The sequence below is a fragment of the Portunus trituberculatus genome, chromosome 14, assembly GCF_017591435.1.
Source record: "Portunus trituberculatus isolate SZX2019 chromosome 14, ASM1759143v1, whole genome shotgun sequence".
In the NCBI taxonomy this organism is placed as follows: domain Eukaryota; kingdom Metazoa; phylum Arthropoda; class Malacostraca; order Decapoda; family Portunidae; genus Portunus; species Portunus trituberculatus.
The window spans coordinates 11,188,914-11,205,684 of record NC_059268.1 but is presented as its reverse complement, the minus strand read 5'-3'; the positions used below and the strand labels follow the sequence as shown (position 1 = coordinate 11,205,684).

At 37.2% G+C, this 16,771-nt stretch overlaps 1 protein-coding gene across 4 annotated transcripts in view; it reads left to right on the top strand.

Annotated features, from left to right (window-relative positions):
• The window catches only part of LOC123503364 (neurogenic protein big brain-like), a 131,356-nt gene that overhangs the window by 107,532 nt on the left and 7,053 nt on the right, over positions 1-16,771 (top strand). For 3 of the 4 annotated variants that reach the window (XR_006674424.1, XM_045253048.1, XM_045253049.1), the window contains one exon: positions 361-469. Coding sequence is in view for 3 of the 4 variants with exons in the window: in XM_045253048.1 (XP_045108983.1) it covers positions 361-469 (109 nt within the window). In the remaining variant the exon portion in view is untranslated. Of the gene's footprint in view, positions 1-360; positions 470-7,742; positions 7,922-16,771 lie in introns of all 4 variants that reach the window. The other variant, XM_045253050.1, reaches the window with a different exon arrangement.

Sequence of the window (16,771 nt, the reverse complement as noted above, 5' to 3'; positions counted from 1 at the left end):
CTACATTTCATAACACTACCACACACAAATTATCAACAGATATTGACCCTCGTTATCTTGATTGATACGTTCGGCCTTTTTTTTTTTTTTTTTTTTTCTTTTCCTCCATTGCCTTGGTGCATTTATGGTTCTCGTTGTTTACGTTTGTCTGGTATATCTACCCAACCTATTATTTAAATGTGAAAATAACCTTTTTTTATATATACTTTGATATACATACTTTCATGTAATATTCTGACCACAGATGCCCTTTTGTGTGGCAAATATTGTCCTGCAGATGGACAAGATCTTGGTGAAGTTGTAATCGTGCCCGTTATAGACTCGTCAGTGTGATGGTATTTTACAATTACCGTCTTGCAGGTGTACTGGGTGGCTCCTTTGGTGGGCGGCATGACGGGAGGCCTCATCTATGAGTACATCTTCAATCCACACAGAGTGCCGCGCTCCCGCAAGGATTCCATGGATGGAGGTAAGTAATATTTCTTGTCATTTTTACCAGACATTAATACGTGTGTAGAGTTTTAAAGAGAAATGTTGCAGAATATTGAAATGTTAGATCTACCATTACTCGTTTACTAATTCATTCATTTTCAGTACGGAATATCTCTGACTGGGAATCTTATTAGTTTTGAGGGATGCCTGGTCATGTATCTGCCAATCAGTAGCATTGTTCTGCCTTATCTTCCTACCTTTTTCAAGCCTGCAGCGGATAACGTTATTGATGTCTGTTTCTCGCCCACAAAAATACTTTGATATATCCATATCATTCAGATTTGTGTTCTCTTATCAGTAACAATTATGTACCAGTTACCATTTCATTTACAAATCCTTTGAAACTAATTTGTATGGGTATATGTACTTTGCACTGGAATATTGCAACACTGCAATTATGTGTGAAATTTATTAGTCTTCATCAAATCATCATCACCATAATTAATTGTTTCAATGCAGGACAGAATTACCCCCAAAATTTATCTGTCAGTGTCTATTAGCATCTGTTTATTCTTGGCCACTATAGCAAAGCTTGTACAGTCTCAATCTATTGGTTTTTTTTTTTTACTTTCCTTTGCCAGGCCTAATATGACACCCAGTCCTGTTTGGTGCATGGCCACTTCTCACTGCTCACTGTAATCCTATGCCTTCATTGAGCATCTCCTGTGCTTTCTTTTATTTTTTTCCTCAATCCATGTTCTGGCCTTCTCTGTATAAGATATTTGATGTAGTTTATTTATAAATTAACTGATCAAGATTATCTAGGCATTTCTTTATTCAAATTTCTTAATTTTTACCTTCTGCCATTCAAAGATGTTCAGAATTTAACCTAGTACTATAGAAAGCAATGAAGGAGAGTAGTGTCACTTTTTTTTTATTACCACTTTCATAATGACCATTAATTTTCTCTCAGCTGTTCTTTCCTATCTAATGAAGTTCATACTAACGATTTTTCTTTATATGTAGTGGTTTAACATGTTTTGTGCATATATGTATTCATTACATAATTTGAATATACATGTAGATATAATAGTCACTGAATGAATAACCACTTTCCAGTATCCCATTATCTTTTTGGTAATTTGTCAAGCCTTGCACGTAACGAATTTGTAACCACTTGTACAAAGCTTACAAATTCATTAGCTTTTTTCAGACATTTGAAGTCTTTCATGTGATGCATTACCATTATGGCAGTTTTTCAGGCTGTAGATATAGATCCAATTTGAAAGTTATTTTGTAGTAAATATATTGCTAGATTTTGCTTGTAAAAAATGTTCATTGTCGCCTACTTTGTCCCTTCCCATTTTTCTCATGTGTTCATGGTCTCTACATTAGGGATCTGAAATGTACTTTTTGTCACTATTCAGTCAGCATTCATACCTTATATCTTTAATGGGCTAATCATAATGAGGTTATGTAGGACACTAGCAGATCGCCTTATAGAGGATGGTTGGAAAGTACTGTATGTTTAGAAATTATCATAACCACAGCAAACCCTAACTAATAAAATATATGCTGTAATTATCTTTGCAGTAACAAACCTGAATGTCTGGCTTGACCTGACATAATTTACTTTCTCGCAAGTAGATTCATCAATTTTCATAGTTTTTACCTCAGACCATTTTTCTACCTCTCGTTCCACCATCAGTAGAGTGCTAAGCATGTTTTCATTTATCTTGATAAGCCTCAAAGGTAACCCAAACAACCTTGGGATTCAAATTACATGGGGATATGACATAAGCTCCTTCAGTTTTTTTATTTACTGTAGATCAGATGGCATAAAGATTAGTATACTTTGCTGTCATATGAGAGATTTAGAGTTTGAATCCCAGGCCAAATAGTTAAAATTCAAGGACATCATCTTTCACATATTAGGTTTTGTTCACCTAGCAGTGAACAGATGAACATTAACCTATATTCTTGAAAAGCCTGGCAGAAATTAAAAATTATCATTCCTTCTTTCCTGTGTGTGTGTGTGTGTGTGTGTGTGTGTGTGTGTGTGTGTGTGTGTGTGTGTGCACATACATGTGTCTACACCTGCTTGAAAAGAAATTGCCACAGCTATATGACATTCCATGAGGGATAAACAAAAAAAGCATACATAAAAAGATGGTCATCATTAGTTCTATTTTGTTTCAAGGATTTGACAGCTCAACAGCTTTTATATTCTTGTAGTATATTGTTTGTTACTTTAGTACATTGTCTTATAAGGTCTTTGGTGAATTATGAGGTGCATTTTTATTTCTTACCTCTTACTTTCTGTGGTGGTTCTTTAATTCTAACTGTCTTTATATATTCTGCATGATAGCATTGGACAAGTATTTTCTTACGTGTTTGAGGTGATAGATCTGTTGTGTGTATTCAAGAATATTCATAGATACTTACTCAGCAAAGATGTACTGTTGTACTTAGCACCATGAGAAAATAGTTTTTTAAATTATGACAAATTCACTATAGCTGTCATGATGAGGCTTTTCTGATCTGTCACTCAACTTGGCATCCTTGCTACTGCCATGGATGCCCTCATTGATGGAAAATGTCACACACAAACAGTCCAAGCAGTCTGACTTGTAGTGATGTTTATGACAACATTCTGCTCTTGTATTACACATGTAGTTGGTGGTCTCTTGAGATTAGTATACTTTGCTGTCATATGAGAGATTTAGAGTTTGAATCCCAGGCCAAATAGTTAAAATTCAAGGACATCTTTCACATTTTAAGTTTTTTAAGATTTGAAGTGGATGGTTTAGTGTTGAAAATAATTTTTCTTAAGATTTTTTGTGAGAACTATTCTTTTTAGTTTATGCCAAATATATCCTTCTAGACAAAGTAAATAATCCTTTAAGTTGAATTGGTGCACTGGAATTAATTTATCCATAGGTTTGCATTCCTCCTTGGTCAGCTGTAGTCCATGGTAGAGTGATGCAGGCAAACATTGTAGGCTATGCTATTTGCCAGCATTATGTGTTTTGTGAGTAATTTTTTTTTTTTTTTTTTTTTTTTACATTACAAGGGCACTGGCCAAGGGCAAACAAAGTGTTGGAAAAAAAAAATCCCGCTGGTTGCCAGGCCCTGTCAAGAGAAAAGTAAAAAGAGAAAAAACAAAAAAATCTAAAAGGAGGGTCCAGTTAACGTAAGAGGTGTCTTGACACTCCTCTTTTGAAAGAGTTTAAGTCATAGGCAGGTGGAAATACAGACACAGGTAGAGAGTTCCAGAGTTTACCAGTGTAGGGAATGAAGGAGTGAAGATACTGGTTAACTCTTGCATTAGGAAGATGGACAGAATAGGGATGAGAAGAAGTAGAGAGTCTTGTGCAGCGAGGCCGCAGGAGGGGAAGGCATGCAGTTAGCAAGTTCAGAAGAGCAGACAGCATGAAAACAGCGGTAGAAGACAGATAAAGATGCAACATTGCGGCGGTGACTTAAAGAATCAAGACAGTCAGTTAGAGGAGAAGAGTTGATAAGACGAAAAGCTTTAGATTCCACCTTGTTTAGTAAAGCTGTGTGTGGATCCCCCAGACATGAGAGCCATACTCCATACACGGGCGGATAAGGCCCTTGTACAGAGCAAGCAGCTGGGAGGGAGAGAAAATGGACGAAGACGCCATAGGACACCTAACTTCTTGGAAGCTGATTTAGCAAGAGTAGAGATGTGAAATTTCCAGTTTAGATTTTTAGTGAAGGATAGACCGAGTGTGTTTAATGTAGAGGAGAGGGAAGTTGAGTGTTATTGAAGAAGAGAGGATAGTTGTCTGGAAGGTTATGTCGAGTAGATAGTTGTAGAAATTGAGTTTTTGAGGCATTGAACAAAACCAGGTTTTCTCTGCCCCAATCAGAAACAAGTGAAAGATCAGAAGTTAGGCGTCCTATAGCATCTCGCCTTGAGTCATTTAATTGTTGTTGGGTTGGGCGTCTGTTGAACGCTGTTGAATAATGCAGGGTGGTATCATCAGCATAGGAGTGGATAGGGCATTGAGTCAGATTTAGGAGATCATTGATGAATAATAGAAAGAGAGTGGGTGATAGGACAGAACCCTGTGGAACACCACTGTTGATAGTTTTAGGGAAGAACAGTGACCGTCTACTACAGCAGCAATAGAACGATCGGAAAGGAAACTGGAGATGAAGGTACAGAGAGAAGGATAGAATCCGTAGGAGGGTAGTTTAGAAATTAAAGATTTGTGCCAGACTCTATCGAAGGCTTTCGATATGTCAAGGCCGACAGCAAAGGTTTCACCGAAGTCCCTAAAAGAGGATGACCAAGATTCAGTTAGGAAAGTAAGAAGATCACCAGTAGATCTGCCTTTACGGAAACCATACTGGCAATCAGAGAGAAGGTTGTGAGCTGATAGATGCCTCATTATCTTCCTATTAAGGATAGACTCAAAGGCTTTAGAAAGGCAGGAAATCAAAGCTATAGGGCGGTAGTTAGAAGGATTGGAGTGGTCACCTTTTTAGGGACAGGTTGAATGTGAGCAAACTTCCAGCAAGAAGGATAAATAGAAGTAGAGAGACACAGATGAAAGAGTTTGACCAGGCAGTGAGCGAGTTCGGAAGCACAGTTTTGAGAACAACAGGAGGGACTCCATCCGGACCGTAAGCCTTCCGAGAATCAAGGCCAGAGAGGGCCAGGAAAACGTCTTTATAAAGAATTTTAATTTTAGGGATGAAGTAGTCAGAGGGTGGAGGAGTAGGAGGAATATGCCCAGAATCATCCAAAGTTGAGTTGGTAGCAAAGGTTTGAGCGAAGAGTTCAGCTTTAGAAAAGAAGAGACAGCTGTAGAGCCATCTGGATGAAGTAAAGGAGGGAAAGACGAAGAAGTAAAGTTGTTAGAGATATTATTGGCTAGATGCCAGAAATCTCGAGAGGAGTTAGAATTGGAAAGACTTTGACATTTTCTATTGATGAAAGAGTTTTTAGTAAGTTGGAGAATAGATTTGGCATGATTACGGGCAGAAATATATAGGGCATGAGTTTCAGCAGTTGGATGGCTACGGAACCGTTTGTGAGCCGCCTCTCTATCATTGACAGCACGAGAACAAGCAGAGTTAAACCAAGGCTTTTTAGCTTTAGGGTTAGAGAAAGTATGAGGAATGTATAGCTCCATGCCAGAGATAATCACCTCTGTTATGCGCTCGGCACAAAGAGAAGGATCTCTGACATGAAAACAATAATCATCCCAAGGGAAATCAGAATAGTACTGCCTTAGTTCCTCCCACTTAGCAGAGTTAAAATGCCAGAAGCACCTCCGCTTAGGCGGGTCCTGAGGCTGCACTGGAGTGATAGAACTGGTAACGGAAATTAGATTGTGGTCGGAGGAGCCCAACGGAGAGGAAAGTTTAACAGAGTAAGCAGAAGGGTTGGAGGTTAGGAAAAGATCAAGAATGTTGGGCGTGTCTCCAAGGCGGTCAGGAATACGGGTAGGGAACTTCACTAGCTGCTCTAGGTCATGAAGGATAGCAAAGTTGAAGGTTTGTTCACCAGGTTGGTCAGTGAAAGAAGATGAAAGCCAAAGCTGGTGGTGAACATTGAAATCCCCTAAAATGGAGATCTCAGCAAAAGGAAAGTGAGATAAGATGTGCTCCACCTTGGAAGTCAAATAGTCAAAGAAGTTTAGCAAACCATTAAGTTTGACGATATGACAGAGAGAGGGGTGGGGGGGCTGATTAACAGTATCCAATTGACTTTGGTCAGATGTTCAAATGCAGCATGAAACTTGGCCAGGTATAGAAGACATGAAATATACCAGAACTGATGAGGTTGATTTGAAATGTTACTATAAAGGATGATTGAACAAAGAATAAGAAATTAGAGAAATATTTTTGATACTGAGAAGCACATTGAAACGAAAGGTTAAATGTCAGTGAGCAGATCAAAATGTCTTACTAGTTGTGTATAAATGTGCAGCTTAACAACCATCAGTTAGTATGTCTAAATTTCCAAAAGAGTGGCCATGACTGAAACACCTCCACCTCTGCTTATTTTTATACACCCTATTTACCTATTCAAGCCCTTCTCCACAACCACCTCCTCTTTTCACACATTTTAAAGTTCCCATCCATCTTTCCTACACACTTTTTTTGTTGTCAGATTTCCATTTCATCCCATATGCCTATTCATGATTCATAGCCACAACACAATATGCACTCATGATAGTGTGCCCCTTTTCATGTTCAAGTCTCTGATCCATTTATCAATGTTAGTAAGAGTATTCCATTCCTTTTTATTATTTCATCTGCATTTTCTTTGTACATATTTCCCCTCTGCATCTCAAATAACACCTTCTTCTGCATCCCCCTCTTTCAGCTACAATCAACCAATTACATTTCTTCACTCTATCATTCTATTCCTTTCTTTCACCACTGCCAACTCTTCCCTCGCCACAAACCTCCTCCAAGTGTCCCACACCAGCATTCTTCAACAACTACCATTTCTCATTTACCCTGCAATGATCTCCCTCTTTCATTGCATCACACTCATTTTCCAATGTCTTGAATCATTTTTTTAGTTTTGCCGAACTCATTCACTTTTGAAACTACCTTATGATGATGATGATGATGATATTATTATTATTATTAATATGATAATAACAATGATTAAGAATGCTAATAATAATGATAGTAATAATAATAATAATAGTAATAACAACAACAATATTGATAATGATATAGTAATAATAATAATAATAATGATAGTAATAGTAATAGATATAGTAATAAATTAATACTAATACTACTACTAATAATAAAAAATTAATCATAATGCTAATTATAATGATGATAATAATAATATACATAATAAACTAATAATAATAGTGATGATAAATAATGATAATAGTAATAATGATAATAGATACTACTGCTGCTACTAATATGATGATAATAATAATAATGGTGGTGATGATGATAATAGTAATGAGACGTACATTACTTATAAGCATCCAATTTCAGCACATCATAATTGAGACTGTACAATTGTAACATTTTATATTTTTTTACCACTTTTCCTTAACTATGTGATTTTGTATAAGCTCCTTGAATTACTATTATCTGTATAAGGATCTAAAGTTTAAAGAATCATAAATGCAAGCTTTTAAAGGTAAATATTATAATGTAAGTACTGTATGTGTAGAGCAATTTACCACCTTAGATGAAGAGTTGAAGTTGGCTAGTAATAGTGTGGCCAAACAAACCTTGTGTTGCTGGATGTGGGATGCAGTGAGGTTTGACCTGCTGGCTGTGCATTACAGAGCAAGGGGTAGAATCGTTCCCCCTCCAAACTGTTGGTGGGCCAGTGATGCATGGGGGGCAGGGGCAGTATCAGCCCTCGAGTTTGCCTCCCCTACAGTACCAGCTGCAGACCGAGCCACAGTATGACTCCAGACTGTACCAGGCATATCCATCAAACAGCCTAGCATGAGACACTCAGGTATCACTGCCTCATTTGCACTCATAATGCTCCAGCACACAAAACAATGCTGCTGCTGCTGCTGCTGCTGCTGCTTGCAATATTTGAATGTCATATTTGTATACATGCACGCACACACATACATGTGCACAAACGCGCAAACACACACACACACACACACACACACACACACACACACACACACACACACACGGTAGCTCAATGGTTAGAGCACTGGCTTCACAAGCCAAAGGACCGGGGTTCGATTCCCCGGCCAGGTGGAGATATTTGGGTGTGTCTCCTTTCACGTGTAGCCCCTGTTCACCTAGCAGTGAGTAGGTACAGGATGTAAATTGAGGAGTTGTGACCTTGTTGTCCCGGTGTGTGTTGTGTGTCTGGTTTCAGGCCTATCCGAAGATCGGAAATAATGAGCTCTGAGCTCGTTCCGTAGGGTAACGTCTGGCTGACTCGTCAGAGACTGCAGCAGATCAAACAGTGAAACACACACACACACACACACACACACACACACACACACACACACACACACACACACACACACACACACACACACACACACATTAAGCACCACAGTTTGAGCACTTTTAAGCACCGTGTGTAGATGTGCGGAATTATTAGTTTTTCACTATTTGAACTAAATCAGTTAGACAACTAATAGTTTCCAAATAATCATGAAGTAACTTCTTCCTGGCAGTGCATTACCACTGCTAGATAAACACTGGCTTCTGCATATCTTTGTGTTTTTTTGTTTTTAGTAGATTTACCACTGAACAACTTGAAAACCTTTTTAGTTTAACATCCAGAATGTCTATAATATACTAAATACTTGTTGGTGTGTTTTAAAATAGATGTGATTGCTCTATTGTTTTATTAATAATGTAATAAACTAAGATATAAACTGTTATATGTATTGTGGGTCGTACCAACATTATACTGTTTGATCACATTACCATATATTTATGCAAATTCTTAGCAAATTTATGGAAACCCCATACAGAAGAAAATTTGCTACCAATATTAAATCTGATTACATAGGAAGCCTAGTTTAGAAGATTTTTAGGTAAATATTTCCTCATGAATATATAATACTTTGAATTGTACTAGAACTTGATTTGTTTTTGTTTCAGTTTACTTGATACTTTTTAAATTAACTTCAGTTATTTAATTTTAGCTTTAATCTTTTGTTAATTGCTGTTACTGGATTGCTGTTGTCATTATAATGTCATTGTTTTATACATGTAGACCTGTGTTTCACACTGTTAGGAAGAGATATATAATTCTTAATTTCTATTCTTTAATTTTTACTCATTTTGCTATACTAATAATTCCTATTTTTATACTTTACCTAATTACATTCTACACAGACTAAACTACATTCTTCTGGCCCTATTTCATCAACAAAGTTTTTATTTATTTATTTTTTTTTTTTTCTCTCCCTTCCAGAATTAGTATACGTACTTGTATATAATATATTCTTCAACCATTTTTCCTTTCTCAGTTCTACTTGCATCAAGTCTGCCTTTATCCCAAGCAATAGTATACTTTTTTCAAGCTTTATTCGTCCAGTCTATTAATATATGTACTATGCGCTAGGCAGGTCTTCCCTCTCTTCTCTTTTCAAGTGTAATGGCAGTTTCATTTCTCATAATTTCTTATTCTTCATTTAATTTTTTTTTTTTTATTTGTCTTAAGTATTGAAAGGTCATCCTTTTGGTACTTATTTTAAAGATTTCTACAGTTAACTGCCACTTCTTTTTATTTACTTTTGATTTTGATATCTGTATAATTTCCACACTTCCATCACATGACATTTACTTGCTGTAACAACTTCTGGTCTTTTAATCTATTTAGACATCATACTTGAGTGATTCCACAAATCTTATTTGAATGAACTGCAACTAAACACACATAATTATCTACTTAGACTTGGAAGTTAAAGAAAAACTTCTTTGTTATCTACCACTTCAAAGTTGATCAACAGTTTATAAGGAAAATGCATTAGTATATCGTTTCCTAGATTTTTTTTTATTCAGTGTTTGTTTATTTTTATTGATTATAGTGAATCTATATAAACTAAATATTCCATATTCCATAATATACTAGATATTTTTTGCTAAAGAAGAAAATCAATAAGGAATACTTAGTTCACACAAAAAATTAAATGGTTTAGGAAAGAAGTTGCATCAGCAGTTACAAAGGAAAACATACAAGTATCAGAACACATAACATGAAGTCTAGTAGATAAGATAGTATAAGCACTATTGATTGTGATTTAAGACAAGCTGATGTACTAATTGTGGCCTATGGTTTTTTAGTTGATTTACTAATTGTAGTCTGCTTGTAGTTGGTTTACTTACTGTGGTGGTCCAATTTTAGTGAACACAATGTACATTAATAATTGTGGTCTACAATATTTGTTGATGTACTCAATGTGGGCTTTGGTTTTAGTATATTTACATGCATTTATGTGTATTAGTGTTTACAATTTGGAAATAATTCCAAAGTTAACAAGGCTTAAAAAAATCAACAAAAAGCATGAGGGAAAGACATTAATATTTAATTCCCATTTTCAAGAACTTTCTTTTTATTTGAAAGTAGAGACCAAACATTACTGCATGTGTTAAAAAAGAATTGCAATTACTCTTGAAATTTTATTTCATGATAAAAATTATTTCATAACATGATGTTCCTCGCTTCTGATACTTGAGCGGAATATTTGTCTCTAAATTTTTTATCAGATTTCTTAATATTATTGTTTTTTGTTTGTTTATTCTTTTTTATCTAAAATTTAATAACCATTTTCTTGAATATCTAAACCTGTTTAGTTTGTGTCACTTCCATGATTAAATAGTGAACATTTCTCAATTTGAAGTTGTGATTGCAAATACAGATTTTTATATTGTTGTTGTTGTTAATTATTATTATTATTATTATTATTATTATTATTATTATTATTATTATTATTACTACTACAGTATACCCCCAGTTTATCAAAGGTTTGTTCCAAAGACACCTTTTAAAGTGCTCACATCTGCATTATATTGATACTACCACTAAAATCCCTTTTTATCATCTGTATTAGCATGTAAGCTGGACAACATGGTTGCTGCAGTAGTATACAATTATCAATATTAAAAAGTTCTCAAATCATTTTTACTGTTTTAAGATAAAAGATTTCATAGAGAGGAACAGTAACCTCTGCGTAAGTCAGACCAACTGGAAGGAAGGAAGGCCAGTCTGAGTTACCCAAGGAATTTTTTTTTTTCCCACATTTTGCACACCTGTTACCATTAACAGTTGAAGTGGTTTATGTAATGTATTGTGTTAATAGGCACCTATATACATTGTGCGTAAGAATGCGCGCACACACATGCACAAAGAAATGATGAAGAAATTGAGAAGTACTATAAGACCCAGATTGGAATATGCAGGAGTAGTGTGGACCCTCATAAAAAGAAATGCATAAGGAAGTTGGAGAGACTACAAAAAATGGCTACAAGAATGGTTCCAGAATTTGAAGGGATGACATGAGGAGAGACTAAAGGCTATGGATCTACCAACCCTGGAACAGAAAAGGGAGAAAGGTGATCTGATATAAGTTTATAAATTGATCAACGGAATGAACCAAGTGGATAATGAGAAACTGATCCTGAGATTAAAGAATATGACATTCGAAGCACAAGATCGCATAGTAAAAAGATGAGAAAGGGAAGATGTCTGAGATGTTAAAAAATATAGTTTCCCACAAAGATGTGTTGAGACGTAGAACAGTTTGAGTGAATTAGTGGTGTCAGCAACGAGTGTGCATAGTTTTAAAGAAAAATTGGATAAGTGTAGATATGGAGACGGGGCTACACGAGCATAAAGCCCAGGCCCTGTAAAACTACAACTAGGTAAATACACACACACACACACACACACACACACACACACACACACACACACACACACACACACACACACACACACACGTATTTACTAAAGAAACAATGTTTGTAAAGCCTCAAAATGTAGAAGGAAATGTGCACATGGATGACATTAAGATACCTAAAAAGGAGTTATTTAAAATGTTGGAGGAACTTAAAGATGATAAAGCAATGGGACCAGATGAAGTTTCAGGCAAATTATTGAAGGAATGTAGAGAAGAATTGATAGATCCATTATATGATATTATAAGGTGCTCATTAGAAACTGGGGAAGTACCGGTAGAGTATAAAAGAGCTGAAGTGGTGCCCATTTATAAGGGAGGCAGTAAGGAAGAGCCTCTTAACTATAGACCTGTGTCTTTAACAAGTGTGGTCGGTAAGATTTGTGAGAGGGTGATAAAGAAATATTGGATACGGTTCCTGGAGGATCATAAGTTAACAAAATACAAGAGAGAGGATGGATGGACTGTGTATATTTGGATTTAAAAAAAGTTTTTGACAAGGTACCTCACATGAGACTGCTATGGAAATTAGAGATTTATGGAGGACTGAAGGGAAAAGTGTTAAAGTGGAAGGAAAACTACTTGAGATGAAGGGAGATGAGAACGGTAATAAGGGATGCAAAGTTGGACTGGTTGGTGGTGGAGAGTGGAGTCCCACAAGGTTCAGTGCTGGCACCAATACTTTTCCTTGTCTATATTAATGATATGCCAGAGGGAGTAAACAGTTATATTAATTTGTTTGCGGATGATGTGAAGTTGTGTAGGTGTGTGAAGAGTGAAGAAGATTGTGAAATTTTACAGGCAGATCTGGATAGGATTTGGGAGTGGAGCAAGAGGTGGGAGATGGAATTTAATCTGAGCAAAAGTCATGTAATGGAGATGGGGAAGAGTGGAAGACGGCCAAGAGGGTCATATAAGATGGGTGAAGGAGTAGTGTTGAAAAAGGTGGAAAAGGAAAAGGATTTGGGAGTGATAATACAAGACCATGGGCAGTTTGAGGCTCATATTGACAAGATGTTTGGAGAAACATATAATTTGATTAGAAATATTGGATTAGCCTCTCATTATATGGATAAAAGATATGATGAAATTAATTAGCATGGTAATTAGACCAAGATTGGAATATGCTGGGGTGGTTTGGTCCCCTTATAAAAAGAAGCATATAAGGAAGTTGGAGAGATTGCAGAGAATGGCAACAAAAATGGTTCTGGAATTGGCAGAAGTGACCTATGAGGAGAGATTAAAAGAAATGAATTTGCTTACCTTGGAACAAAGAAGAGAAAGAGGGGATTTAATACAGGTTTATAAACTGTTGAACGATATGAAGTGGATAATGAGCAAATGATGTTGAGAGAGGAAAATTTAAATAGAACTACGAGATCGCATAGTAGAAAGATAGCCAAGGGAATATGCTTGAAGGATGTGAAGAAATATAGTTTCCCACAGATATGTGTGGAGGTGTGGAATAGTTTGAGTGAGGAGGTGGTGTCAGCGAGGAGTGTGCATAGTTTTAAAGGAAAGTTGGATGTGTGTAGATATGGAGACGGGGCCACACGAGTATGATACCCAGGCCCTGTAAAATTCCAACTAGGTGAATTACACACACACACACACACACACACACACACACACACACACACACACACACACACACACACACACACACACACATACTTGGATTTAAAAAAGGCATTTGATAAAGTGCCACATGCAAGGTTAGTGTGGAAATTAGAGGAGAAAGGTGGTTTAAAAGGAAACACATTGAGATGTCAATATTGCCGCCAATACTTTTTCTCATTTATATAAATGACATGCCAGAAGGAGTGAAGAGCTACACAAATCTGTTTGCTGACGATGTGAAATTGTGCAGAGTTATAAAGCAAAAAGAGGATTGTGAAATACTGCAAGTAAACCTAAATAAGATCTGGGAATGGAGTAAAAAGTGGACAGAAGCTATGTCATGGAAATGGGAAAGAGTGAAAGACAACCAGTGGGAATCTATAAGATGGGAGATGGAGTAGAACTGGAGAAAGTAAAAAAGGAAAAGGATTTAGGAGTGACGATAGAAGAAAATAATCAACCGGCAAGCCATATTCATAGAATTTTCAAAGAGAGACATAATTTGCTAAGGAATATTGGAATAGCATTTCACTACATGGACAAAGAAATGATGAAGAAACTGATAAGTACTATGATAAGACCCAGATTGGAATATGCAGGAGTAGTGTGGACCCCTCACAAAAATAAACACATAAGGAAGCTGGAGAGACTACAAAAAATGGCCACAAGAATGGTCCCAGAACTTGAAGGGATGACATATGAGGAGAGACTAAAGGCTATGGATCTTCCAACATTGGAGCAGAGAAGTGAGAGAGGAGATCTGATACAATTTTATAAATTGATAAACGGAATGGACCAAGTGGACAATGAGTATCTGATCCTGAGAGAAGAATATGCCAGTCGAAGCACAAGATCACATAGTAAGAAGCTGAGGAAGGGAAGATGTGTAAGAGATATTAAAAAGTAGTTTCCTGCAAAGATGTGTTGAGACATGGAACAGTTTGAATGAAGAAGTAGTGTCTGCAACGAGAGTGCATAGTTTTAAAGTAAGATTGGATAAGTGTAGATAAGGAGACAGGGCCACACGAGCATAAAGCCCAGGCCCTGTAAAACTACAACTAGATAAATACACACACACACACACACACCGCATAGTGTAGTGGTTAGCATGCTTGATTCACAATCGAGAGGCCCGGGTTTGAGTCCCAGCGCGGCGAGGCAAATGGGCAAGCCTCTTAATGTGTGGCCCCTGTTCACCTAACAGTAAATAGGTACAGGATGTAACTCGAGGGGTTGTGGCCTTGCTTTCCCGGTGTGTGGAGTGTGTTGTGGTCTCAGTCCTACCATCAGTCTATGAGCTCTGAGTTCGCTCCATAATGGGGAAGACTGGCTTGGTGACCAGCAGGCGACCGAGGTGAATTACACACACACACACACACACACACACACACAGCACGACTAAAATATTTGGAACAATGTATGAAATGGTGACTAATATTAGGGTGGCATTTCAATACATAGATAAGGATATGATAATATATATATATATATATATATATATATATATATATATATATATATATATATATATATATAAAACAAGTATGATAAGTCCAAAATTGGAATATGCAGCAGTGGTGTGGTCAGAGCTTGAAAAGGGATACGAGAAGATTAGAACAGATTCAGAGGATAGCTACAAAGATGCTACAACGAACATTTCCTTTTACTATCATCTGCTCGTTTAACGAGAACACTATACTTGCTTTTATTCAGGTAATTTTTTACAAGTTTGAAAGCCCCGCTGTATCACGCAAGCCGACAGGCTTTTGAATACACCAGCGCCTCATGGACAAAACACGCACCACTCACTCCCCTCCAGTTCAAAACAATAACAGTGTCAGCAGCAGCTCGTCTTCCCTTGCTCAACATGCCACCAAAACGCCCTGCAATTTCACCTAGCGTTGCTAAGAAGACCAGGAAGTCTCTTACTCTCGAAGTGAAGCTGGATATTATTCACAGACACGAGAGGGGTGAGAAAACTAATAGCATTGCTCACCACCATGGCTTGACTCCATCTACTGTCTTCTTAATAGAGTCAGCAGACTCTATTAAGAAGGCTGATGAGACCATATCTTCTTTGCAAGCTAAAAGAACCATCTGAACTCATGACTCTGCAATGGATAAAATGGAAAGCCTGTGGAAATGTGGTACATAAGTTTTGTATGCGGTACATGATGCGCCCTTTGTTTACATTCCACAGGTTGCCAGCTAGTGTCTTTCCCGCTCCACTTTCCCTCCCTTCATAAATTTAAGATCAACAACATTATAAAGTTACTTACATACATTAGTTTACATTATAATGACTTAAATTAAACTGCTTAAATGTTTAACTTCATAATTTTTACTTTCATTAAACCTTTTACTGTACTATGATGCACTGTCGCTTTGTTTACTCTCAATGGAAGTTCAAGTCATGGGTTAAACATGTTATAATATTTATGAACTTCCTGCTACTCTAGTAACTGCTACTATGGAATAAACATTCAACCATAAACTATAGCCACTACCCTACTACTACATTCTACATTACATCTCTTTCACCAAGGTTAAGGTCTTGATGTCAGTGAATCATTGTTTCCTTGGTTCACTTGGCATAATGAAAGGACTGCTAAGAGTGTTGACTGTGGTGAGTAGTAGCTGTGGAGGCATTACGCTGTATCAAAGTTTACAAACTATCATAATCCTCAGTAAGGGAGAACCCAAAGCTGCTTTGTGTTAGGCTGTCTTCGCTCGTGACATCACACCCTCGATAGCCAATGACCACTCTTGGATCAGTTAGCGACATCCATGCCCATATAAGTGTTCATGGATACCACTTCTCCAACATCATTGTGATGTCACTATCAGACCTGTTCGTTAGATAAGGTTTCGTGACTACCAACAAGTTTCGTAGATTCCACCCCTGACTCCTCCAGTGGCCCAACAGGCCACACCCTCAGCAGGCTCCTCTGAAATCTCAAGGATTTTCTCCCCTTCAATGCCTTGCCTGTGTTGGTCCTCCTGACTCATACGTGGAGAGGTACAATTTTAGCACCCACTGCATACCAGGGCAGGGCCAGCCCTGGAATGTGGGAAGAGTTTCTCGTGGAAACTTACATCTCAGAGGCTCATAAACATCCTTCAGGTGAGACTACTTCACATAAATTTGTAGATACAAGTCCTGAAAAGTGTCTATGAAGCAGTTCCTTGCCAGGAGATTTACCGTGTCCTGCACCAATGGGTATGCCCAGCAGACTAGGGACTCTGCCAACTACACAAGAGGCTCGCCTTTGTCCCTCATCTGTACCTTCAGGTGTACTTTT